General features: G+C 44.0%; 10 protein-coding genes across 10 annotated transcripts; 5 read left to right on the top strand and 5 right to left on the bottom strand.

The window, feature by feature from the left end:
• Positions 1-2,125: 2,125 nt before the first annotated feature.
• O0I10_005722 (uncharacterized protein) lies at positions 2,126-2,664 on the bottom strand (the record flags this gene model as incomplete). The annotated part of the gene is made up of 2 exons (XM_058485760.1): positions 2,126-2,539; positions 2,608-2,664. The coding sequence occupies 2 exons, from the start codon at positions 2,662-2,664 to the stop codon at positions 2,126-2,128; spliced, it is 471 nt and encodes a 156-aa protein (XP_058343595.1).
• Positions 2,665-4,753: 2,089 nt separating this feature from the next.
• O0I10_005721 (uncharacterized protein) lies at positions 4,754-6,113 on the bottom strand (the record flags this gene model as incomplete). The annotated part of the gene is made up of 8 exons (XM_058485759.1): positions 4,754-4,872; positions 4,939-5,001; positions 5,071-5,199; positions 5,264-5,382; positions 5,442-5,577; positions 5,646-5,706; positions 5,774-5,879; positions 5,950-6,113. 8 exons carry the CDS (start codon positions 6,111-6,113, stop codon positions 4,754-4,756), a joined length of 897 nt encoding a protein of 298 aa, XP_058343594.1.
• A 1,908-nt stretch (positions 6,114-8,021) lies between these two features.
• On the bottom strand, positions 8,022-9,212 carry O0I10_005720 (3-deoxy-7-phosphoheptulonate synthase; the record flags this gene model as incomplete). Its single annotated transcript, XM_058485758.1, has 3 exons — positions 8,022-8,878; positions 8,945-9,077; positions 9,141-9,212. The coding sequence occupies 3 exons, from the start codon at positions 9,210-9,212 to the stop codon at positions 8,022-8,024; spliced, it is 1,062 nt and encodes a 353-aa protein (XP_058343593.1).
• Positions 9,213-11,068: 1,856 nt separating this feature from the next.
• O0I10_005719 (uncharacterized protein) lies at positions 11,069-12,089 on the top strand (the record flags this gene model as incomplete). The annotated part of the gene is made up of 2 exons (XM_058485757.1): positions 11,069-11,129; positions 11,185-12,089. The coding sequence occupies 2 exons, from the start codon at positions 11,069-11,071 to the stop codon at positions 12,087-12,089; spliced, it is 966 nt and encodes a 321-aa protein (XP_058343592.1).
• A 221-nt stretch (positions 12,090-12,310) lies between these two features.
• O0I10_005718 (uncharacterized protein) lies at positions 12,311-15,298 on the bottom strand (the record flags this gene model as incomplete). The annotated part of the gene is made up of 5 exons (XM_058485756.1): positions 12,311-12,772; positions 12,835-13,382; positions 13,439-13,897; positions 13,960-14,900; positions 14,952-15,298. The coding sequence occupies 5 exons, from the start codon at positions 15,296-15,298 to the stop codon at positions 12,311-12,313; spliced, it is 2,757 nt and encodes a 918-aa protein (XP_058343591.1).
• A 75-nt stretch (positions 15,299-15,373) lies between these two features.
• Positions 15,374-15,967, bottom strand: O0I10_005717 (uncharacterized protein; the record flags this gene model as incomplete). Its single annotated transcript, XM_058485755.1, has 1 exon — positions 15,374-15,967. The coding sequence occupies one exon, from the start codon at positions 15,965-15,967 to the stop codon at positions 15,374-15,376; it is 594 nt and encodes a 197-aa protein (XP_058343590.1).
• A 170-nt stretch (positions 15,968-16,137) lies between these two features.
• On the top strand, positions 16,138-16,977 carry O0I10_005716 (uncharacterized protein; the record flags this gene model as incomplete). Its single annotated transcript, XM_058485754.1, has 4 exons — positions 16,138-16,220; positions 16,283-16,413; positions 16,487-16,651; positions 16,796-16,977. 4 exons carry the CDS (start codon positions 16,138-16,140, stop codon positions 16,975-16,977), a joined length of 561 nt encoding a protein of 186 aa, XP_058343589.1.
• Positions 16,978-18,056: 1,079 nt separating this feature from the next.
• On the top strand, positions 18,057-18,945 carry O0I10_005715 (uncharacterized protein; the record flags this gene model as incomplete). The annotated part of the gene is made up of 2 exons (XM_058485753.1): positions 18,057-18,708; positions 18,773-18,945. 2 exons carry the CDS (start codon positions 18,057-18,059, stop codon positions 18,943-18,945), a joined length of 825 nt encoding a protein of 274 aa, XP_058343588.1.
• A 433-nt stretch (positions 18,946-19,378) lies between these two features.
• Positions 19,379-20,811, top strand: O0I10_005714 (23S rRNA methyltransferase; the record flags this gene model as incomplete). The annotated part of the gene is made up of 6 exons (XM_058485752.1): positions 19,379-19,627; positions 19,685-19,886; positions 19,961-20,348; positions 20,409-20,501; positions 20,563-20,684; positions 20,747-20,811. The coding sequence occupies 6 exons, from the start codon at positions 19,379-19,381 to the stop codon at positions 20,809-20,811; spliced, it is 1,119 nt and encodes a 372-aa protein (XP_058343587.1).
• Positions 20,812-21,477: 666 nt separating this feature from the next.
• O0I10_005713 (uncharacterized protein) lies at positions 21,478-23,431 on the top strand (the record flags this gene model as incomplete). The annotated part of the gene is made up of 5 exons (XM_058485751.1): positions 21,478-22,626; positions 22,681-22,724; positions 22,793-23,016; positions 23,071-23,134; positions 23,194-23,431. The coding sequence occupies 5 exons, from the start codon at positions 21,478-21,480 to the stop codon at positions 23,429-23,431; spliced, it is 1,719 nt and encodes a 572-aa protein (XP_058343586.1).
• Between the last annotated feature and the right edge of the window lie 2,772 nt (positions 23,432-26,203).

Raw genomic sequence — 26,203 nt, 5'->3', positions numbered from 1 at the left:
AGCATCATGCATCTACAGCTTCTTGGATTCCAAAAAGAAAGCATACACGTACATCATTACGGCAACATCCCTTGTCAATCCATCCTTAGTCTACATTTGAGAACGCTGATAGCTGCACATCAGCCACCTATGTTCATACAACGCTCTTAGTGGTCCTTCTTGTTGACCTGAAGCTACCTATTTAGGTGATTTGATAAGGATCCCACCAGCTTTTGCCATTCAGCCACTCTTCCACAAGATGATTTTGAGCTCAAATTTTCGCTACATGGTCGACCACCTTGCACTCTTTTTGTGATCTGATACTACGTTCTTGGGCAAGTACAGGTATACTTCATCCCCACGAACGTATCTTTTTTCATATACGCATGTTGTCTCTTGAAGACAATGAAAGATACAACGTCCCATTCTTTTTATGCATTTTCAATCATGACAAGGCTGTCGGCAGCAACAAGCCTGAGTTCAGGAACAGCGACCCACTACCGAGTTTGTGGATCAGGGGGAGTGTATGTTGTGTTGCATGCGTCTCATCAGATCGAAGAGCCTATCTTGATGTAGCACACATGGTAATCGATCCTCATCCCCAACAATGATCCACGCGTCCATAGAATCGGCAAAAGTACGGATAAACGGGGGGTGGCCCATCATTTTGACAAGCTGCATGGTGGTCCTCTATGTATCCACCGATTGATGGATCATCCGCAATAGCTGGAAGCCAAAAAGGGCGCGGCGAGACATCCGTGAATGCTGTCACGAAGAAGGCTGAGAAGATGATGAAGGATCCCAAAAGCTGTGGCTGTGCCTATAAAGACATACAACCCAGCCCAATCCCGCCCATTAGGTATGCCCATCAAAGTTTTCAAGCATTTGTAGGAACGGCATAGCACCATGTTGGATATGTTTGAAACATTCCATTGATCAAAATTGCCCTTTGTTCATGTGCGTGATATGATTTAACCATGCTGCATTGGTATTGTTAGCATAATACTAGACCGATTATCCAATATCATAAAGACATTGTTGCATCCTGCACGCCACCAGGACTTTTTTGATTTGCGTGCCACCTTTAAGAAATTTGCTTGGTTGACGATCACCACGATTGAAATCCAGAAACTGCTGCTGCTGCTTTCCACCAACAAGGTTGCTACGTTGTTGTTATCATTGTAGATACGCAAACACGAGCTACTATATGCAAAGCAGCGCTAACCTGCTGTGTTTACCGTACCATGAAGAAAAATTGACTCATGATGTATGTATGGAGATAGCGGACTACGTATCAGATATCGATAGAGAATAATGCTTATCATTTCACCCTGTTGCAGAATGACTCCCCGATTAAGAAGGAATGTATCGTGTCCTATGGTGGTATCAAAATGTGACAGAATCATGCTCTCGTATTATTATTGGAGCATGCTGCTACTAGGATGAAGTACATTTTTCTTTATCAGCAGCGGATGCCCATTCAATACATAGGGCATGGTGGTAGTAGCAGAACGCTTGTTGTGGTCGATGTATGTAATAATGGTGGGCGTGTGTGTATATGTCCACCACACCACGTGGTGCATTAAGAATTATGCTCAAGGGTTATTCCGAAGATGACAAAGACAACCGGTGGATCGGCAGCATCCCAGTCTATGTGCTGACCAGCCCCATGGTCAGCTCTATAGCTCAAGTTGGGTGGTTCTTTCTTCGACCTGTGACCCTTGGTGTAGTACTAAGGCTTAATTGAGCAAGAAAAAAAAAGACACAAGCTCCATCCGTATTGGTGGTTATATGCAGCAGCAGGCACAAAAGAGATAAGAACACGATCCTTCCCTCCTGTGATCTCAACACGTGGACATGCCGCGTTGTTTCATGATATTATTACTAGTTTATGTAAAAAAGAAAAAGGAAAAAACTGCTGCTGTACAAGGTGTTGGGGAGGATGTGTGATGGGGTATAGGTGTGATGCTTTTTTTTGTTTTCGTGTTGTTTGGCAAGAGAGAGAGGATGCATAATGTGCATGTATGTATGTGCGTGATAAAAGGGAAACAAATGCATTTGGCAAGATTTGGCGGGTGTTTCGGGAGCCAAAGAGGTATGTTTGTGTGTGTGTTGTGATTTGCAGAATGACGTCGTCTCATTTCTTTCAGGGCACGCCTGCTGCCCTATTTGCAATATGGGTAGGTTGTTGATGTTGATGATGATGATGGTAATTGCAATACGATAAACCAAGGTCGAGCTTAGGTGGACTACCATTCAGGATCGGTGGTTGTGATCTTGGGGTGAGCAATAGTGGTGACTCGGCACTTGAGGAATCATTACTATAAATGGAAGACGAGGATGGAGATAGAGGTGCCGTTGATGGTGATTGTTGTTGTGATGAGGATGATGGTGCAACCACAAGTGACAATGGCGTGCGAGGTTGTTGATGTTGCATAGGCTGCTGTCTTGATGGTGAAGGACGTAAGAAATCCTTAAAGTCTTTAAAGTCGTATCCCAAGAGTGGGTTCCTTTGCAATGCATCGTATTGTAGGCATTCTTGTGAACAGTAGAGCGATTCCTGTTACCAGCAATGAGATGTTAGAGATATACTTCTTTCAATAATCATGGCATGTTGTTGACGCTTACCAATGAAGGATGAATAGCTTTATCGCAAACAGGGCACCAATTGGTATCCAAATCCATGTTGTTGTGAGTGCTTTAAGAAAGTCAAGGAAACGAAGCTGGAAGAACAGCACCTTGCATCTCCTTTTTATATCTTACTCGTGTGTTGGGGGGAGAGCTTGGGAAGTGGGGGGTTTGAAAAGACACAAAAATTTCCACTGAACCCGGCCCATGGCGTGATAACTGGGTTGGCTGCAGGACACACCATTTTCACCAAAAATTTCTGATGCGATGGCACAATTTGCGACAGATTTTAATGGCTCATTCACCACGATTCGTTGTTACTCTTACCTTCCCCCCCTGAATGCTTTCTCATTTTATCGCCAAATGATGTATGCGTATGTGTGTGTGTATGTGCGTGTGTGTGTAAATTCGTTTTCGATTTGTTTCCCATTGGAAGCACGTGAGTGAGTCACCATTCGTAAGAACACCCACATTCTCTCTAGACTTCTTGTGTGTGGGTGGAAATTTGCTGCGGGTGTATGTGTGCTCTCTTCTCTTGTATTAGCGGAGATCTCATGGTGTGCAACTAATAGTGCATAAAGAAATAGGCAGATAAGATGGGGTCATCCAATGAAATGTTCGCCCTTGAGCAGCTCAGGTGGTCCGTCCCCCTTGCCCCATCACCCAAAATTTCCCCTTGTTTCTGAGCTTTTCTTGTACTTTTTGCACACAAGGAAAATCTTTTGCTCGCAATAGTAACCGCTTCACATGTCCAACATGCCCGTTTATTATTAACTGCATCCTTTTGTAGATCAAAGTATACAAACGCAAAACATGGATGTTCAAGGGTAACCAAAAGACAAGTCTGTTCTCGCTCGCATATCAAAAACAACATCTGTCACATGAGCATCATCAACCCGGGCACCCTGTAAATGCTGTTTATGCATATTATGCTTTATGCTGCTCTCCACTTATATAAGCTTAGATCACTCATTGATATGACTGCCGATGCTCATCATCATTCATCCTTCACATTTGTGGTTAGATCAACCATTCTATGTACATAGCACTCGATTTTGACCTGGCCACTACTACTACTTTGCTACCAAGAATATAAAATGATGATGGCTCGTTGCACAGCTTGGTCATCGGGTGGAAGGAGAACATTAAGGAAAGAAAAAAGGGGAAAGGTGGGTGGTCGCCATGATAAAGCCGGACCCTGATATCTATCGCATATCAGATAGGGGATGGCAAGAGATAGATAGCTGCAAATTTTGTATGGGCTATGGGCTTCGATGGCTTTCCAGCTTTGTGTAACCTGGTGATATCATGCTAATGAGTATCCAAAGTCGTCGAGATTCATTCTTTGTTACAGATACTTGCCTCTGCCAAACAATGCATCCACACAAAATCAATACGATAGGTCATTTACGTGAATTGCAGGTACCGAGGTATTAATAACATGCGTCTTTGTGGAAGGTGTTGCTGAGAAATAAGGTATTATTATGATTGTGGGATGCACTTCCTCTTACAGCACTTCCGTTACTGTATTCTAAGTTCCCATGATCCTTCAATTTTCTTCCAAAGTATCTTGACCTTCTTTTGATGGTACAGTGGCACCCACCTATCATCCTCAATCGTAAAACGATCATAACATTAAACATTCGTAATCCACTAGTGTAATAAGTATACATGTATGTGGTAGATGATCGGATCATGTCTTTGAATGGAACGTCTTTTTGGCTCACGGACCACATTCACGGGAAAATGGACACAACACCTTGCCTAAATGAATGCATGTTTCACGTTGTTTCCATAAAACGGTATCTAAACAGGGGTCCACAGCTAAAAAGTTATTATTACAATCATCAAAGATCTGCTCAATAATGTTATAACAAGAGCATCATCATGTTCTCGACTGCTATGTGGGATCTACGTATGTTTTGTATGCTGGTAACCTTCCCCTTGATCACTGCATGACAACATAAGCCGAATAAGGTAGATACGATGATTCGCTGGCGACATCCATTGATACATCTCCATCCATTTACTACATTCTCAACATTATTGTGTGGGTATGACTGATAGACATTCGACATTGCTATCCAACTCGGCAAAGGAATTTATTTAATGGGTATCACCAGCCTACATTTATTCATGGGACCATTCAAAGGCGAGACTTGAAATAGCGATTCATTGCATCAGCCAATTCTTCCTTGTATCGTTGAACACGTGCTGGGATCGTTTTTGCTAGCTCCTTTCTGAGTGCTTCATTTGTAGCCTCGGCTATGCATAATAAAAAACCATCCATGAGTATGCGTATCAATGTGAAGCGAAATGTGTGGTGCTTACCTGGCAATCTTAACGACGGCTCTTCGCGAATGATACCTCCTGGTAATGCCATCAAGGTTTTACCTACGTATGCACCATCACCCATATAAATACAAGAATAAAAAAAAATCGAGTGTGATTCGTCATCCTTACGATTGGCTGATGGATCATCAATCAACTGGAGCACGGCATTGACGGCTGATTCAACCGATGTTGGTGGTAATGTCTTTTGAATGGCAAGCGATGCTTCACTCACTGGTTCGTTGGTTACCATATCCGTCACTATACGCAATACAACAATGAGTCCCGTAGTATACTAAATACCACCTTGATGATAAACACTTACACATGACATGAGGACAAACAGCATTGATACGCACGTTACACACAGCTGGCATCATGGTGAAGCTCCTAACCCAACCGATCAAGGCATGTTTGGATGCATTGTATGCGAGCAATTCTGGGCTACATATATGAAATGTGTTACAAGTCCATTCCATCATGCACGAATGTGATCAACCTACTCAACATGGAAACCTGCCACCGACGACGTGCATACAATGACACCGCCACCTCGTTTTGCCAAATGCAACAATGCAACCTTGGTCCCTTTCATGACACCTATGGTGTTTACCATCATCACCTTCTCATCTTGCTCATCTACATAGATAAGTAGAATCAGCATCGAGTACTGTTGTTGTAAAAGAGCTCCTATGCTACATACTTACCATCCAAAGGAGAAAAGGCCATCTTCGATCCACCAATAATGCCAGCATTCAAATGCACGATCTAAAAGTAGTATGAACATGAACGTCAATTCGAGCACAATGTTTTCCCATCTCTCTCTTATACTCACATCAACACCACCAAATTCCTTCTCAGCCTGCTGAAAAAGCGTGACATTGTCCTTATATGAAACGACATTGGTATGCAAGTAAGCTGCCACCTTGGAACCACCGACACTAATGATCATCAATGATGAGCTCCTACTATGATCCATTTTGCATGACCACACGAAGTAGTCGACCTTACCGTGCATTAAGCTCGTTGACCGTTTGAGTACCTTGTTCGTCTAAGAGATCTCCGATCATCACCTTTGCACCACGATCCACGAGAGCGGTAGCTACAGCTTTGCCAAGTCCACGAGCGCCACCAGTGATAACAGCGACCTTTCCATCCAAGCGATGCATTGCCATGTTGACGCGATGAGTGCGATGGAGTGTGAGAAACGAGAAGAGATAGACATACTCAGCCATTAAGAATTACGTTATATCGGGTGACACAAGTTCGCACGCATAAATGATCTTACTCATGCTGCCTTTTGCTATTGATGTCTGAAATTGCTGATGGGGCGGAAAGAGAGGAAGTAGGGAAGAAGAAGATGGGGGATTGACATGCGTGTTCTAATGATGAGAAAGAAAAGGATTGGAGGGGATTATTACTGAACACCAGCAGAACGACGTGCTTTGACAACATTGGAAGAGTTGCCATGGGAACAATCCACCATTTTAATGGAAGGATGATCACAAAAGGGTGTATGCATACCAAAGAAGCAAATGTTAAAGAATAGTCATAGACCAAGAAGGTTTTATAATACAAAATAAACATAGGCGAAAGATTATCATGCCATAAGAAAGGTGTATGTACAGAAGAAAGAAATAAACATTTGTGTGAAGGGGGAAGATTAGTTAATGGCTGTAATGACTTGTGACAGAATTCGTTTCCCGCGAGCCTTTGCTGTTGCTCGCAAGGCCTCGCATTTTGCATCATATAGTCGTCGGTAAGTGTGGATGGATGGTTGGTATAGCCATGATCGCCGCTTTTGCCCATATTCAGGAAGCATACTGTACAATGACCTTGACTATGTTGCGGGTGATGGTTGTTTGGTTTCGTGAGTAGCGCTTTTGATGGCGCTAAAGTTGCACGATGAAGAGTGGTATGTCGCGAAAGGACCACTGGGAGCTGGATGTGCGCAATTTCGGTCAACGTGTACAGGTGAGTTTGATGGCGATTAAGAACGTAAAATGTCGCGTGTTTTCCTGCGTGTAAAAAAGAAAATGAGTACATGATACTAATGGTGGGGGGAGGGCTGCGTAAAGAAGCTTACCGACGACGAGGAATGAAAATGTCGCCTTTGATTTGTAGATATCCGACGCAGCCTTGGAAACCGTTGCGATACGGATGAGATCAGTGGCAATGAGCCAGCAGTTCAAAGCTTGATATTGTGGCTTTACCTTGGCCACAGCCAATTCGTTGTTTGCATAAAGTGCCATCGATAATTGATGGATGCATGAGACTGCGTCATAGCTTGTTTCTCGCCATCGCTCACGGATGTCCTACGGCTGAGAGTGATTCCCCTTATGCCACCATTGGAACCTGAAAAAGGCGGCTCCTGCCAACCTGCATAGTCGTGTGCACCGTGCCAATTTCAGCACTCGACTTAGAACATGGCACCGAAACCAACTTTTGCAGATGCTTCACGGAGAGATAGCTATATCGAAAGTAACAAGGTAGCGTGTATGAGTAGTGGCTCATCAAGAAACTTGATCAGGCTTTACCTCATTACAAGAATACAATATCGCAATACAACGACAATGAGAGTAGGATAAAAATAAAGCACTATGAATGACCACAAAGATCAGCGCTTATTCACAAAGTTTGCAAGAAATGGGACACACACAAACGTTGGGAAATTTGGCCTTGTAAACAATCAAAGAAGTAAGGCAGAGGAAAGGAAAGAGACGTGTGGGAGTATGATGGGCGGCGACAACATCCTTTTATTGTGCATGGTGGGCGTGGGGATTTCGTGGGATGATCCATGATGCATGAGCTGATAAAGTGATGGGGAGCAATGTTGTCTATGCATACATTAGGGCAGGTGATAAGAAATCCATCATTCAAAAAAGAGCAGCCCATAACTGGTTTTACTCATGTGGTTCATTGTACAAGTATTGTTCATTGTTGCTTTTTGTTATTGATGTCTAAAAATGCTGATGGGGGCGGAAATAGAGGAAGTGGGGGAAGAAGAAGATGGGGGATGAAACAAAGACAAATGGAAGGGTATGATGCGCGTTCTAATGATGAAGAAAAGAGATTGGTGGGGATTACTGAGCACCAGCGGAACGACGTGCTTTGACAGCATCAGCCAATTCATCGAGCATCTTTACGGTAGTATCGAAATCGACACAAGCATCGGTAATGGAAACGCCGTATTTCAATGCAGCAGGACCTTCAGCGGGTACAGATTGCTTGCCTTCGTTGATATGGGATTCGATCATCAAGCCCACCAAGGACTTGTTACCAGCAGCAATTTGTTGAGCGAGATCATGTGCCACCTTGGGTTGGTTGCGATGATCCTTGGAGGAGTTGCCATGGGAACAATCGACCATGATGCTCTTGCTAACGCCAGCCTTTTCCAATGCAGCTACAGCTTGAGACACGTGTTCGGCGCTGTAGTTGGGACCCGAGTTGGCACCACGCAAAATGACATGGCAATCAGGGTTACCGGTAGTGTGAGTGATGCTGACAGTGCCGGATTTGGTGACACCCAAAAAGTGATGAGGTGCAGAGGAAGAGCCGATAGCATCAATAGCAATACGCACGTTGCCATCAGTGCCGTTCTTGAAACCCACTGGGAACGAGGAACCCGATGCCAACTCACGATGCAATTGCGATTCAGTGGTACGTGCACCAATGGCACCCCACGAAATGAGATCAGACAAGTATTGAGGAGAGATAGTGTCCAACAATTCAACAGCCACAGGCATGCCCTTGTCAGTCAACTCGCACAAAAGCTTACGACCCACGCGAAGACCCTTGTTGATGTTGTAGCCATTGTTGATATCGGGGTCATTGATCAAGCCTTTCCAGCCAACAGTGGTACGAGGCTTTTCAAAGTACGAGCGCATAATGATCAACAATTCACCTGAAAGACGCTCCTTGACAGCAAGTAAACGATTGCCTATACGTGTGTGTTAATTAAACGTTGCCTTCTATTTCTTGATCCTTGTTGGGGGGGAACACTTACAGTAATCCTTGGCAGCATCAACGTCGTGAATAGAGCAAGGACCCACAATGATAATCAAACGATCATCTTCACCACGAAGAATCTTGGCAGCCTCTTGACGTGCACTGTGCACGGTCTCTTCTGACTTTTTGCTCTGGTGACAAAAAAAAATTTTAGCTTTCTGGAAAATAGCATCTGTCAAAAAAAGGATCCTTACGGCTGGGAGCTCTTCTTGAAGGTAAGCAGGAGTGAGCAATGCGTTGTAACCGGTGACACGAAGATCTTCCATTGATAAAGCTTATATATAAGATAAAGGGGAGAGTATGTACAAGAAGTAGTAGAAAACGAGAAAGAAAGCGAGAGAGATAACAAAAAATCGCGAACGTCCTTTTGTCTTTCATGCCCGACGATGGCTGATGATGAAAAACACAGTCAATCACCCTCGGAATGACTCATTTCTAGTAACTACTTCTCACCCTGCCCATTATCCAACCCATTCTTGTCCCCATTGTCATCCATTTACATCTTTGTTTTTCTTGTCACATGCCTATTTAGATCATCATCCTCATTCTGCGGGCTATAAACATTACCATTATTTATTGGACAAGTTTCTCGTATCATAGCAAGGGAGCTAACAAGGGGTGGTTGCAAAGACTTTCTCTCTCTTTGTTGGAATAAGCCTTGCTTGCTCATCCAGATCATTGGAAACTTTATGATTTTGTGGAAATGCATGCCAGCTTCATTGCCATTCTAGTCCCCGATCAATGATTCGAACTGCTCAAGACGTACGTACCATGCAGAGATTTGGAGGCCGCCATGCGAGGCTGTAGTAAGGGTGCCATTGAAAATCCAACTTTTGCATATGCATCTCAGGAGGTACCTATATGGTATCTCTATCCAAATCGATTTTGAAAGAGCCAATGTAGGGTCCCATTATCAAGTGTAAACCATTCCCTTAAACAATCAATAGCACCCGAGTACAAAGAAACAACGAACAAAATGAATCAGAGAACGTCTCAATAAGGAGGGACGTAGTAACATGGTGGATGTTGATTTATTCTTTGATCGATTGCTATCTCCATACGATAATCCTATGTCATTGTTGCAAAAGGTTCCAAGAGCTGCGTTCGTCGAAACAAGTTGTCCATGATACCAACCAACCGTATCCATGATACCACCGCCGATATCGCTCGTTGACAAGTTAAGCAGCTCACAACCGGATGCCACAACCTTCGACAATTGCAAGGTCCACTTTCCATCAGTAGTCTATCCCCAAGTCCATCGTCGCAATCCTACCGTGATTCGCTTACTACTTCTCGTGGGCTGCTAGGTTGCTGATCTCATACACATGGAGGCAAGATGAGAGGGAATGCGTAACCGTAAGCTCGATCGATCCTCTTCCCTTTGAGAGTGAACACATCAAAGACCATCCTATCGTTCCCCCGTTGCTGCTGTTAACCCTTCACGTTTGTCAAGAACAAGTGTCATCCTAAGATAGATCTGAGATGGATGCATTTAGTACTTATCAAATTTGTAGTCCGCTTATCGCTCCAAATATGCCACTGAAATACATCTTCCATCTTTACACCATACTTTGCATGTTACAGCTGCGTTCGTTTTTGTTGCCATTTGAGTAGCCATCTTAAGGCTCAGCATTACTTTCCAATTACGCCTATGGAAGGAAAGGAGACCTAAAGAGAGGAGGAGGTTACGAGGACACCGTCACATTTAGGTATGACGATGCATTGTACCATTACATAGATGCAGTACAACAAGCTGTCATTTAGCATATGGGGTAGCCATGGTATGATAGAGAGAGAGCGTATCAGCGTTAACGACCCCTGAATGTCACGTCAACTCGTGTCCAATCCCAAAATTCATCCAACTGAGTCAAGGACTTTTTCGATCCAGATGATGATCCAATCAGGTTGCACTTTGATGAGTGAGCCATCCTTGACAAAACTTCTTTAACCATTTTGATTGGATATAACCCTGACTCACTGCAACATCCCTCCATGATATAAAGCAAGCCCAACAAACCCAACCCCTAGATAACTCTTGCAAAATTCCCGTTTCCTTTATTGTTGTCCCTTTCTCTTTCTCTCTCTCTCTTACTCTCTTTGAGAAAATAGCCTATCTTCTTCCATGAGCAGCGTATCCGCCTTTAGCAAACAACATCAGCACACAGCCTCCGAGCTTTACAAATGTATGTAGTTTGACATTTATTCATATGATGATGTATTCTAATCCATTCATTCTAGACCATTTTGTTGCTGGTGCCACTGCCTTGTCGTTGTCGTATTCATGCATGCATCCTCTCGATACGATTAAAACCCGCATCCAAGCCGATCCCAATCATTCGCTCCGTAAAGTATTTACTCGTGAGACGCTTCGCAGCTTGGGCAAGGGATTTTTCGTTTCTGCGCTTGGTGCTGCAGGCCAAGGAGGTGCACGTTTTAGCACGTATGAATTTTGCAAGAGCCAACTGGTGAACGAAAACAACAAACGCTATGCCATTCCTGCCACTGCCTTGTCAGCCGTGTTGGGTGATCTCGCTTCCAGTGTTATCAAAGTGCCTCGAGAAGTCGTTACAGCCAAACTTCAAACCGATCATTATGCTTCTGCTGCTGCTCCCGGTCATCGCGTCAGCGCCTCCTATGTCATTCAACAAACACTCAAAGAAGAAGGACCCCGTGGTCTCTTTAGAGGATTCTGGGCTATTGCTGCACGCGATTCACCTTTTATGGTCATCTTGCTTGTCTCTTATGAAAACTTTAAAGCATTCCATCATCGATCTGTACGAAGGGATTGGATTCAACGTATGCACCAACAACACCACCATGTCGTTGCTCATGCTGCCTTTGAAGAATGGGAAGCCGATATCCCTACCATGCGATCCATCTTGTATGGTGGTGTCAGTGGTTTCTTGGCTGGTTACTTTACGACACCTATGGATGTTCTCCGCACACGAATGATCACTGAAAAGAAACGCCAAGCAGTATCCGTAGTCTCTGTGGCGCAAAACATGTATCGCAATGCACAAGGTTCTCCTATCCGCGTATACCGGGAATTCTTTGCAGGTGCTATGCCACGCAGCATGTGGTGGTTTGGCATTTGTGGCATCTTTTTCCCTACCTACGAAACCCTCAAATCAGTCATGTATTAATTTCTTCTCTTGGTCACGCATCTTCCTCCATATACTTTCCTCTCCCTCATCCATCCCATGTACCATAGCAAACTTCATCATGCAAACTACCACCACCTCGCTGTTAATAGTATACCCTGGCAAAAAGTATAAAGTTTCCTTTTTTTCATTGACAAGTGGAAAATGTATATGTGTAATTGTGTATGTGGCGTACAGGCGATGTTTGATCTTGTGTTACGATCTCATCTGACAACTAGATTCTCGTCGCTTTGGTGCAATCGCCATCCCATTGTAGACTCTGGATCCTTTTCCACAAGCCAGGTAGGCCAATAATGTCGATCCAAGCGGACTACGCTTACATTGGCTACATTGCTTTTGGTCACATACTTGACGCGAGCATGATCATCCTTGCTATTGTGGATTCTTTCGACTTGTTGCAGAAATGTATCCAGTGTTTCAACGTGCTTGCCATTGATGGCTGTGATCCAAGTAGCTGCTTTTAACACCGCTTGGGCTGGTGATCCATGCGCACAAGACGAAATGTAGACACCTGTTGGTACCTTGTCACATGTTTGTTCCTTGGCAGCGATAGGTGCATCTTGAATCAATAGTCCTTGCCATCCAATGACTCGAGTCGTTTCTCGACCATCGTAAAATGTACTTTGCACGGTGCATTGCATTAATGTCCCATTTCGATAAATAGTCTATGTAGCACAATGGATGCATCAATACCTAGCACCTATACATTGTTGTTTCAAATACGTACCATTTCAAGAGCCTCGTGTTTTGTGTATTGTGTGAGATCAGTGAGTCGAGTAACAGGTTGATGATTGATTTCCAAAACAATATCACCCACTTCAAGTGCCTTGGCTGAAGGACTGGAAGGATCCATTTTGCTCATGACATAAAGCACGCGTTGTTGACCAGGTTGAACTTGGATACTAGATGGTAAGCCTAGTTGCCTTGCATTCGCCAGCTGCATTGTCCAAAATTCCACATCCAATGCATAGGTAAAGTACTCGTCTTCTTCATCATCAAGGCAAGGTGCAACATAGCATACTGGAAGACCACCCATCATCTTGGACGTTCGTCGTTGGCCAAGTATGGTTTCTTGTTCACCCGTAGCAAAGGTCATCCACAGCGCCAATACATATCCATCCTCGGTTGCTAATACCCCTCCTTGTCCTTCCATATCTTGTTCCAGCTGTATTGTTTCCACATTCACGGATCGATAACGTGGTATCAGGCATTCTCGTGACCGAACACCTGTAATAGAAGATATGGCTCCTTGCTGATGGCTGATTTGGTTGTTGCCTACATACATGCACCTTAATGAATACACATCACCGCTAATTGTACTCCTTATTTACCATCCAACCCAATATAATGAATGGATTCTCCTGGTTTAGGTAATTGCCATGTTCTCGAATCCTCTTGAATGGGTGCATAATAGACTTGATCAGGGATACGTTCAAATGATAAAATGGCGAAGTTGTAATAGGGATGCATGAATACAACGGATGCAGGCACGGATACTTTGCTATGCAATGTCAGGGTGATGGAACCCATAGCCACAGGGATGGTATCACGATCACAGATAACACGTGGTGGATTGAGCGATAGGACCAAACCAGCACCAAAAGTGTGAGAGTCTTGCAAGCCATCAATGATATGAGGGTGATAGCAATCAATCGCCACAATACATTCTTTCAAGGTGTCAATGGAATTTGCCGCCTGAATCTCATTGGGTGGTGGTGTGCTTGGTGGAGAGGGCAACGAGTCAACATGAACGGGTGCCAAGTCATTGTATTCCCATAGGCCCATTTTGTCTACATGTTGTATAAAAGGTTAATGGATGAAAACACAATGGGTGATGTCAACAACAACTTGCCATTTCGAGTCGCAAGGCGCATGGGATGCCATCGTCTATCCATGTGTAATACCATCACCCGTTCCTTTCGATTTGACATGGAATGATATCGTATAGGCACATGAGCACCATCAGGTACTCTTTGAACAATAGCAACAAGATCATCGAGATTGTGGACGGGTTGGTTGTCGAGTGATGTGATGATGGAGCGTCGGAAGCAATAAGCGGTCCCGAAAATGTATCCTGCTGCCGAGACATAGACGCCCTTGTTCAAAGGAATGCCATAGGAACGAGCCACTTGATATGAAACATCGTGTGCAATACCACCGCCTAATTCCAGGAAACGATCGGGCATGCTTTTATGCAAATCTTGTACCTGCATATGTAATCCCGTGATGCGTTCACCTTGCCGTAAAACAGTCAACTCGATAGGTCGCCCCACATGATCATCCAACAAAGTCTCGAGCTGCACGAAATCCATAATCTCCATGCCATCCACTTCCAAAAGAATATCACCAGGTTCAAGCACAGCAGCATGTGTTGTTGTTGTTGTTGTTGCATGAACGATCAAAAGACCATGGTATCCAGCATGTCGCAAATTATGCTCCATCGAGGATGCTAAACCCAGCTGACGTAATTCATGGAATGAACAATGACGAAATTCGGTATACAAAGTGCCTCGGCTCACAGGTTGGTCTTGTTGAATCAACTCAAGGGCTCGCTGGATACGATCCAATGGGAGATAGTAACTCGCATTGCTGCGTCCTCCACAGTTGAGTGCGATCGCTCTTCCTTCAAGATCCAACACAGGGCTGCCACTCGATCCTGCACACGTACCCGATGCTGCTTGCATGTAAAACGTATTGAAATCATTGTATTCACCAATACCATAGCTAGGTGCTTCTCGATGTAATTGTGCCATGGTCCCTGATAGGATGCTCAATTTCTCTCCTCCATTGTTGCTATGTATAGGTTAATAAAAAGTGATGTGCAGCTTTGTCTTTCTTACTTACCCCATCACACGAATCTCTTGTCCAACGTGGGCTGCTTTAGGAGCAAGTGGGATGGATGGCACAGTGAGAAACTTGATATCAGAAGGATCATAGCGGAAGAATCCAAAATCATGTACAGGATCACGATAAATAGGTTGCAATGGTATTTCTTCATCGTTAGCCAACACTGCTTGTGCGACTACCGGGCCAGCGCTGACGACATGTCGATTTGAAAGGATCAAGCCGGGTGATACGATAAATCCAGTTGCAGTAAAGGAGCCTGGTACGTCCGTATCAAAACTACGTACGCGTGTTGATTTGATGGTGACGATGCTTTGGACACACTTGTCTACGGTATCTTTCCACATTGAACAGGATAAAAAGAGAGAGTCGAGAATGTGTGAAAAAGGGGATCGGGAAATAACAAATCCCCTGTTTATTGTTCATATCAATTGTTGAGGATCGATATTAAATCGTTGACAAATGCCTTCCAATACGCGCCACAAGTCCCAATAACCGTACACTGATGCAATGCGATACATTTCTTGAGCGATGCTTTTCATTCGTTGTTCTCCTTCTGGTGTATGACGTTCATTGATAGCTTGAAGCATTTCCATTGGCAATCGATCTGGTGCTAGAGGCGGATATTGTTGGAGTAGCGATGATGATGAATCAATGACTTCATTGTTGTTGGGTATATCGACAATTTGCAGGACAAAGAGATCGGCAGGTTGGATACTGCTTGTACTCAGGATTCCCAAACATCCACATGCTTGTCGAAAATCAAGTATGCCATATCGTTTTCCACCATGAGCCGAAAGTGATTGTGATAATAATAATAGGAACTCTCGTTCTGCTGATGTTGCTGTGGATGCTATCCGAAGCAAGTGTTTGGCCCTTGTTGGATACGTTGTAGGTGGGTTGGTGACAAAGTACGCGACCGATAACATATCCGATGGAAGCCATACATTCGGTACAGAGCCTTCAATGGTGCATGGTGCCGTGTAATTACCGAATGCCAACGTGCATCGTGCCATGAGTTGGTTGAAAGGAAGGTGGTGTGAAAGCGGGAAAGGAAAAAAGAGCCAAGGACAATCTCACTCACCCAAAAAAAACAAGCACACGACGCTGCATATCCGCTCATACCACTCTCCCTCTCTCTCTCTTTCCACTCTCTCTTTTGCGCACGGGTGCATAATCGACACACATGAGCAGTGACCAACAACCCAAGCCCATTAAAGGCATTCTCAAGAAACCTAGTCAGTCCCCTACTGATAGTCAAGAAACAAGGTACAAGCTCCAAAGATGACTACTCTCTTCATGAAAGACGCTAACCCCAACACATACAATAGTCGACTTAAATGGGACGAGGCCAATTTGGAGTTGAATGAAGAGCAAAAGGATTCCACCATGAAGATTGACGAGCCCAAGACACCTTATATTCGATATGACCCAGAAACAGATCAAGTACTCAATATGGGTGGTAAGTGAGGGAAGGATGGATAAGGGTTTTGGAGAGAGTGAGAGAGCTTGGCAAACCCATACATATGAATTAGATGTCCAGTTTCGGAATGCACATGATGAGCCTGAGGATTTTTCGTTGGACAATGGTAACGAATCAGATCGATCAAGCACATCCAGTAGCAAAAAAGGACGTCGCGTGTATCTCAGCGATGACGATTGGGAATCGGATGATGAGAATCATGAAGAGAGCGAACAAGGCAAGTTTGTGTTGTGTTGTGTGGGGTGGTGGTGATGGTGATGGGTGGTTTAGTGGTGATCGTCGGAGGGGACATTTCTATAGTAACACTGCATGGACGATGATGACGACGACGACGACGCTAATGCCAAGTTTGACTCAATAGCGAAAAAGCAACACGAGGAATTTGCAAAGAAACGGGCTGAGCATTACAACATGGGCAACGTGCTTCGTCAACGGTGGGATCAAGTAGAAGATGATGACGACTCTTCCAATGCAGGAACCAATAACCAACCACCACCTGTCCCACCACTTCCGCGGCAACGTATCGACAAGATGGAAGAATAAATCGTGTTGTGTTCTTTCCATTGACAGACCCTGAGCGGTGTACTACATCAGCTTTGATCGGCAAAAGATCATAGGAGTTGTGTTGCTACTGTTTTTGGTAATAAAAATCATGGTCCATGCTGCCAACTGCAGTTTTTAATTATCAAGTAGTGTGTTGCGTGCGTATGTGTGTGTGTGTGTGATGAACAATTGCAAAGTAGTTAAAGTTGGTAGCTCACTTTCTTTTCATTCGTGCCCCCCCCTGGAACAACTCAATTACTCCTATTTGTAGAATCGCATTGTTGTTGTATTATAAGCAAAAGCATGATGAAGAGAGAAGATTCCATCTTAATAAAAGAAATGAAATGCGTCAATCCATCACTATTTTTATCCAATGGTTAATTACTACACATAGACACACTCACAACCTACGTATGAGGAAGGACCATAATGATGATGAGACAATGGTTGTTGACATGGGATATTAAAAGATAAGATGATATGCAGCTTGTCATTAAACCTTGGGCAGTAATAAAGTATCTCCGTTTGAAAGAGACATTTTCTGTACTAAGAGAAATGATTACTTTCCATTCATGTGTGGTGAGCTTGCGTAGTCTTCATGCATATTATGCAGATGGACGATCAGCGGCAAGGTAAAAAGTGCCATGGCCAGATGCCTTTTCAGGGATTTCAAGTCAAGTAATATTGTGTCATGCGCATCAATTTGAATAATTTTCTTGCCATTGGCTGTTGAGCATATCAAAATTTCCCCCTGGACCTCGTGTGTACCTTGCCACCTTTGTACTTGCTTGCCCATTCACTTACCATTCCAAATACAACCCTCACTCCCTACATCAGCCTTGCTTTATGCGTTTACGTGCCTACGTTTATTGTCACACAAGGCAGCAATCTAAAGCTCATGTACAACTCAGCACCGTCTGGAACCAATCATTGCATCATGGTCGACTTGACAGCTGTTGACGTCCTTAAATACTTAAAAGGTCGTCCATCTCAACCATCGTTTTACCCCATCTTATCATCTCTCTCTTTTACTCTACTCTTCTTTACTACTCTTCCCTCTAATCTCACACATACACATGATGACTTCTCCTTGTATCGCATCTTCCTTCACTCCCACTGTTTGCAGTGATTCCCAAAACAGCGTATTGAACAGCCTTGTTTCCATGGTGCCATCCTTTGATCAACAACAATACCATCATCCTTATGAGCCACGTCGTTTTAGCTATGCTGAAATGCTTTCTTCGGATCAGCCTTACTACATGGCAAGCAACACTACACCCTCTCCACCACCCTCGTCTCTCAGCAGCATCAGCAGCAACAATAGCAGCACCGATGATTTGATGGATCCTGTGGTGAGCATGGCAGCCTTGTCTAGCAACTTTTTGTCACCCGTACATCCATTGGCATCTTCACACCGTCATTCAATTGGTGGTCCCGCTGTCTTTCCTCAGTTGAACTTTTATGATCCTTTGCCTAACCATGGTAATGTGCGACACCACTCTTTCAGCCATCCACCTGCTGCCGAACTTTACGAGACCCCCAAGAAGCCATCCTCCTCCTCCTCTGCAACAACCAAGAAAATGACACGCTCTAGGGGTCGTCGTGTCTCAAGTGCCCCTAGCAACAATGGCGCACGCATGTTCACATGTACTGCTGACGGTTGTGGCAAGATGTTTAAACGCTCAGAGCACCTTAAGCGTCACATTCGATCCATTCATACCCTTGAAAAACGTAAGTTGCTTGTTGTGTATATATACAATCATATGAAAAATGTGAAAACTGACAAATGGTTTAGCCTTTGAATGCCCTTATCAAAGCTGCAGCAAGCGTTTCTCTCGATCTGACAACTTGAACCAACACATTCGCATCCATCGTCACAGCTCTTCTGCCAAGGATAACACAAAGCCATCCATGGCTGCTACTAGTGGTGCTCCTACTCAGCCAAGCCTTGTCCCAAGCTTCATGTGATTTCGTTGTATCAAGTCATCATCCCATATTCAAGTCAGCAAGAAAACTTACAAAAAAATCAACCGCCTAGGATGCTTGCCATCCGAAGAGACGGTCTAATAATCACCCTTTTTGATTCTCTTTCTCTTTACAGATTTTCTTCACTTTACTACTACAACACACTACCACCACCACAACCACATTCTAATGCCAAATGCCGTTTTCTATTCCCATTTAAGCTTATTACCCTTCTTCTTTTTTTCTATTAATGTTCATCTCCCCCATTTCTGTTTTGTGTATATAAACAACATGCTCCAACAACAGTAAGATAAAGCACCAACAATACCATGAGTTTCAGATTTATCCAATCATTCAAGCAATGTGTGTATGTGTGTGTGTGACAAGGCATTCGCTGCTGCATTTATTTGAAATGTCCACCCCCTTTTCCTCTTCTATGTTGAGACGACGCTGCTATTCTCGACTTGCTGCAGCCCTTGCCAAAAAGAACCTTATTGGTCTAAGTCTAGAGCAATTACAACATGAGCTAGCTACGATTCCTGAGGCTCGCAAATACACGGCACAGCAAGTATGGGAGCACATGTACAGGCGAGGCATTACCGATTTCCAAGGCATGACCAACTTGTCAAAGACGTTACGATCCGAGCTTGATTCACGATACAAGATTCACTACGGCCATGTGCAGGTATGATTCCCTTTTTGGTTCTGTAGCGTAGGGTGTCTTATTTATTACTACTTGTAGTTGGCCCAAGTATCCCGTGACCAAACCCGTAAATGGCTTGTGGGCTTTGCTGATGATCCTCGAGCTGTCGTCGAGTCCGTCTTGATTCCCGAACCGGATAGAGCAACCTTGTGCGTCTCATCACAAATTGGATGTTCTTTGCAATGCAGCTTTTGTCATACAGGGACACAAAAACTTTTTCGAAGCTTGACAGCAAGTGAAGGCAAGTAGTAGGGGGGTAGTAATCATCATCATTGTGTGTAAGACATCTGACATATCCCATCTATGATTGATTAGTGGTGGGACAATACATGATTGCAGCCAAGGAGGCCAATGATTTCAATGTGACAAAAAAGACAGTCTCCAACATGGTGTTTATGGGACAAGGTGAACCATTGTATAATTGGCGTCAGGTGCGTCAGGCAATAAAAGTGCTTACCGACACGAATGGGATCGCCATGCCAAAGCACAAAATTACCGTATCCACATCGGGTGTTGTGCCCCTCATACCTAACGTGGCGTCTGACGTGGGTGTCTCCTTGGCCATCTCCTTACACGCTACTCGTAACGATCTCAGAGACGTCCTAGTCCCCCTGAACAAGACATTCCCCTTGGAATTGGTACTGGAAGCATGCACAACCTATGCACAACTCATGGGTAATCGAGGACGAAGGATCACTTTTGAGTACGTTTTTTTCACATTGCTATGTATGTATCCATGTATTAAGCCTATCTATGTTTATAGATACGTGATGTTGGATGGTGTCAATGATTCCCAAAGTGAGGCACGTGATCTTGTTCGATTATTGCGTCAATTGCCTTCTCATGTTAATCTTATGTAAGTCCTTCAAGTCATTATGATAATTGAATAACGTTTGTAACGAGAGTAATATCATTAGACCATTCAATCCATGGCCAGGAAGCATCTATCGTACGTCCAAGCTAGAAAAGATTGAAAACTTTGCACGTATTGTGATGGAGGGTGGTGTTCACTGCACAGTGCGTCGGCCAAGAGGACAAGGTAAGGGTGGAATTGCTATAGGATATTTTGTGGATGAGATACTCATAGGGTGGTATTTTTAGATATCATGGCTGCATGTGGTCAACTAAAAAGTAGTGCTGAAAAGAAACGTAATCTTGTAGCATAATGTAGATCTTCATTTTGTGTAATATAAACATGGGACATTAGTATGGCTGAAATCGTTGCCAAACATAGTATGAGGGAAATCAGTCGGCGGGATCGACGCTTGCTCGAAATTAAGTACATAGCCCCCCTATTCAAAACACATGTCTTCCATAAACAGGATCGAATCTAACAAAGGCAGCTTTTTATCAACACGATAACCACCACAAGCCTGCTTATCCAACTCTTCTTCTTCCAAGTAATACTTGTACTCGCTTTGTTTAGAAAAACGGCAGATTGAGGAATGGAATGGGATACACTCTTAAAGTTTATTGTTGTGGATGAAGGGTGGGCTATGTAAAATGATGAGGATGGCTGATGATACAAGAAGAGGTACTATAAGAAGGTCTCTTGAAACGTCCATAGCTCGAGTCGCACACCATAATGTCCTTACAAGATAATATTGTCGACGAATAGACTATGAAAGGAGGTACAACACAATAAATTACCTAAGCATAGTGAAGGGTTCAAAAAGTGATGATGGTACCTTTATCCTTGTGCATGATTCATCTTCATTGCATTATAACAGTCACGGGACCGTCGCGAGCTCGCGTTGTCATTTGAGCCATGAGCGGCAAAGAAGTTGTTGTACAGCAGCTTCCTTCACGGCCCAACCTACCTTCAGACAACAATGGCCTTTTCGTTTGGATCCGGTGCGTCAACATCTACAGGATTTGGCCATCAACGTAGCAATACTTCATTATTCGCGCCGGCATCGTCTTCACAGCCATCGACAGGTTCATTTGGTTCCTCTGGAGGAAGTTTTGGCGCATCGGGTCAAAATCAACAACAGCAGACATCGTCAGGATTGTTTGGGTCGACCAACACAGCAGGTTCTTCAACTACAGGCTTTGGTGGTGGCATGAGTCAACAACCTAGTGGAGGTGGTGGTTTGTTTGGTGCTTCCACAGCTACAACCCAACCAGCAGCCACAGGAGGTCTTTTTGGTGGTCAACAGCAGCAGCAACAACAACCATCAGGTGGCCTATTTGGATCCACAACAGCTACTAGTCAACCAGCTACAGGTGGTGGTTTATTTGGATCCACAACAGCTACCAGTCAACCAGCTACAGGTGGTGGTTTATTTGGATCTACAACTACAACGAGTCAACCAGCTACAGGTGGTGGTTTATTTGGATCAACAGCTACGAGTCAACCAGCTACAGGTGGTGGTGGTCTTTTTGGATCTACAACTACGACGAGCCAACCTGCTACGGGAGGAGGTTTATTTGGATCTTCAGCTACAACGAATCAACCAGGTGGTCTTTTTGGATCTACAACAACGACGAGTCAACCAGCAGCAGGAGGTAGCTTATTCGGATCAACCACATCGACCAGTCAACCTGCTACGGGCGGTGGCGGTCTTTTTGGATCAACTACTACTGCTACTAGTCAACCTGCTACAGGAGGTGGAGGTCTTTTTGGATCAACTACTACTACCACGAGTCAACCTGCTACAGGAGGTGGAGGTCTTTTTGGTAGTGGATTCGCCTCATCCAAACCATCCATTGGTTTTGCATCAACCACAACACAGCAACCACAACAGCAACAGCAACAGCAAGAATCCTTGTTAAGCCTGTCGACGGTGTTCCCGGATACCAATGTCCCTTATTTCATTGTCAAACCAGATAAACTTGAACGCATTCCTGTTCCATCCAGCATCTTTACCAATGCCGAAAAATCCCAAAACAAGGCACGTGATTTTGAAGAGGAGAGCTCACTTGCCATTGGTGAACGACGTACCACTCTTCCTCGATTCCTTACTTCAGCCACATCACCGGTAAGTCATTGCCATATTCATGTTTGACAAAACATCTCATATCTATTCTCATAGTCTTCGAGTCGAGAAGGAGGACAATCAAAGCGTAGCAGCCAAGAGTAAGTCATCATTGGAGGAGAGGAAGACTTGGTGAAATGAAATTTGCGTATTGATGATTTATCTTTAGACGACATCCCACTACCTCTACTCCTACTACTTCTACCTCAGGTCTCCCATACATGCACAGCAATAACCAAGGCATCTTTGGTACAACGGCACATTGCAGTTTTGGCGATGGTAACAGTACAAGAATGGAGGATGAGGATACCCCGCCTGTTGCTTCCTTATGGGATGTGGGGGTGAGTCCACAACGTTATATCAGTGAACCAGAGAAAGCAACCGCACCTTCAGGTAGAGTGTGTCTTTTGACTTTTATGTTTCATCCTACTCATTTTGGATTCATAGACTTGTGGACAGAATCGGTGAGGCACTCTGGTGCAAGTCGACTTGCAACAGCAACATTTGAAAAGTAAGTATTGAGGATGAGGATGGGCTTGTATAGGATATGAGACCTAATAGCGTTGCTAGAACATCGGATGGCACCATTGTCAAAGTGTTTGGTTTCCCCCCTGATATGAAGACTGCTATCATTGAATACTTTTCTCAACTCGGCCACATCGAAGAACGATACCAATCCGTCAGCAATTGGATGACATTCCGGTATTCATCTCAAGATTCGGCAAAGAGGGCTCTGGAAAGTCACGGCCATGTTCTTCAAAATACCTGTATGGTGGGCGTTGTGAGGGCAAACTCAATGGCAGGATAAAGACTTCTTAATAAAGACAACAACTTGCATACCATTCACCCTAAATTCAAACCCAATCATGTTGCTATAATACTGTCATCGACGACTATGATGAATAAAGCCTACATAAACCCCCGTATCCGCATAGCATCGTCACACAATCATCATATAAGACATGTTGTAGTTGTAGCTGGTAACAGCATCTTGAAACACATACATCGATTCTCAACGTACTTTTACTCTTTCTATCATCTTCTTTTTATACGTAATAAACAAGGTGTAATTATCCTGCCAATCATGCCTAGCATCCAATCTCTTTTGCAAAAGCTTGTAAATCGTTGACAGCAATTGGGTTGATATGATCACGGAGATCAATAGGTAACTGGGCAAGCGGCTTTGGATCGGTCCTGCTAATTTTTGAAAACTCCTCTTCGGTGAACGCGTCTTGTTGCATATAAATGGGGTCATCAATGCCGAGTACAAAGAAGTGAGAACAAGATGCTCATGATTGCATTGAAGGCCAAAGTGATACAGCACATCCTCAACAACCTTGCCAGGGACGGCTTCTATTTTGCTTCCGTCATCTTGGAATGTGCTTCTTCAAACTCCTTTTTCAATGTATCCATAGAAGTGCTTGTGAGTGAATCACCATGCTCTTCAGTGCTAGGCGTTAGGTTTTGACGATCGATAGCAAGAGGATTTGCGAAGCTCTTGCTGCGTCCAAGTCTGAAAGTCCATCAAATGCTGATAGGAAATGCAGCACATCAAACGTGTGGCATGCTTCTTCTGCCGACAAGAAGTGGGACTTTACTTTTTGGACCATGTCAATTCCAGCACCTGATGTAGACTCGTGGCACCAAAGCCAGCTTTTGCATACGCATCACGGAAGATAGCTACATCGAACGTAACAAGGTAATGTGTATGAGAGTAGTAACTCATCAAGCAACATCATCAGGATTTACCTTATTACAAGAACCCAATATCACAATGAAAACCACGATACAATGAGGCACTATGAATGACCACAAAGATCAGCGCTTATTCACAAGATTACAAGAAATGGGATAATCTTGTAAGCAATCAAAAAAGTACGGCTGAGGAAAGAGATGTATGGGAGTACGATGGACGGCGACAACATCCTTTATTATTGTACACGGTGGGCGTGGGGATCTTTGTTTGTTAGGGATGATGCATGAGTTGACAAAGTGATGGGGCGCATACCAGGATTAAGTCCAAAGAGTCTAGGTGTAATGTCTTCCTATACATAACATTGGCCACATTAGGGCAGGTGATACAATCTATCAATGAAATTAGTCACAAAGCACTATACTAGCACATGCGCCGCTTGTGCACAGACGCGTATTCCCCGCATCGGCATTAAGGGGGTGTTTTGTGTCAACGTGTATGTTTCACTAGCATCACTTGCAAGATTGTTATCATAGACCTTTTTATTTTTCAGCATCATAGAATAATAGACGCACTCGAACACATACACAGCACTCAATAATACAACTAACTCGATACGCCAAACGTCAAACGCGGTCTATGGTATGCGTCAGAGGCAGAAAAATTTCAAGCCCAGCACGTCAATACTATAAAACAGGCTGCGCAACAATGAGCGCCTCTTTACTCACCCTCTTTCTTTCTCTTTTTGGTACAGCATGTGCCCGGTGCGAATAAAAGAATAAGCAGCAAGTCCAAGGACGGCGAGGTACTTTTTTTTCATTGGAGTGAGTAGGGGTACTCTTTTGGTGAATGTCTGCTTTGGGAGTTCCACAGCTTCACTGGTTCTTCATATCCTGGCAACCCTGGGGTTTCCTCAGCCTCGCTGTTCACGACGACAAGGCAACCAAGTCATGAGGATAAATGGTAATACACGTTCGCGTTGAGTGCCTGAAAGAACCTAAGGAACGACAAGTGTGCGATAGTGCGAAATCACAACAACTACGCGGTGTGGTTTGCCATACAATGGGATGGGGGTGATCCTGTAGGTTGTCGCAATGCAGCAAATCCCATGGAGTCCTTGTTCTGAATGGCCGTGATCCTTCCCTGGCGATGTCTTGTTGGCGATCTTACTTGGCGATCCTGTTCCTTGTGGTCTTCGATGGCGATGCTCTCCATCGTGTGGTGTCCCTTCCGTTTTGGGCGTTACCTGGCAACTCTCCTCCTCCTCTTGGCTTTACCATGGAAACCGACTTGGTTGATAGGCGACGCATTGACATACAAAGCTTTTTTCTTTTACCAATACACTTTTATTTATATATGATGATACACATTGTATGTTTGGCTATAACTTATGTGATGATAAGCAACTAGTTTGCTTTACAATGAAGTTTGTAGCGTGTAAAGATCAATGAGAAGTTTATTGTATAATGAGATAATGTTGATTGCTATTCCTGGACAATGAGCCAGGATCATAATGAGAAGCACCAGATGACGAGATAAAGCTTGACATGCTACCAACGACATGCATGCTGTTGCTTGTTGCTGAAATGTTCCACTCATAAGAGACCGTGTGTTGGCTGACACTCTTCAAAGGAATCGCTTGTTGCTTGGTAACAAACCATCAGAGACTGAATAAATATGTATTGACGACATCAAAAGGCCACTTTTCTTCATTGAGGATGTGATTCACCTATAAAAGATGCAGGGTAAACAATCTCCAAACCCATAGAACGATACTTAGCAATGGTAGCTGTAATCATGTAATAAACTTCAAAGCACTAATGACAAATAGCGAGCTGTAATGGTCCACAGCTATGATTAAACAGCACATTAGTTGGCCTTCTTTCA

Source organism: Lichtheimia ornata (assembly GCF_029851405.1).
Source record: "Lichtheimia ornata isolate CBS 291.66 chromosome Unknown scaffold00023, whole genome shotgun sequence".
Lineage (NCBI taxonomy): Eukaryota > Fungi > Mucoromycota > Mucoromycetes > Mucorales > Lichtheimiaceae > Lichtheimia > Lichtheimia ornata.
Note: the sequence above shows the minus strand (reverse complement) of the source record. Positions and strands in the feature narration are given on the sequence as shown.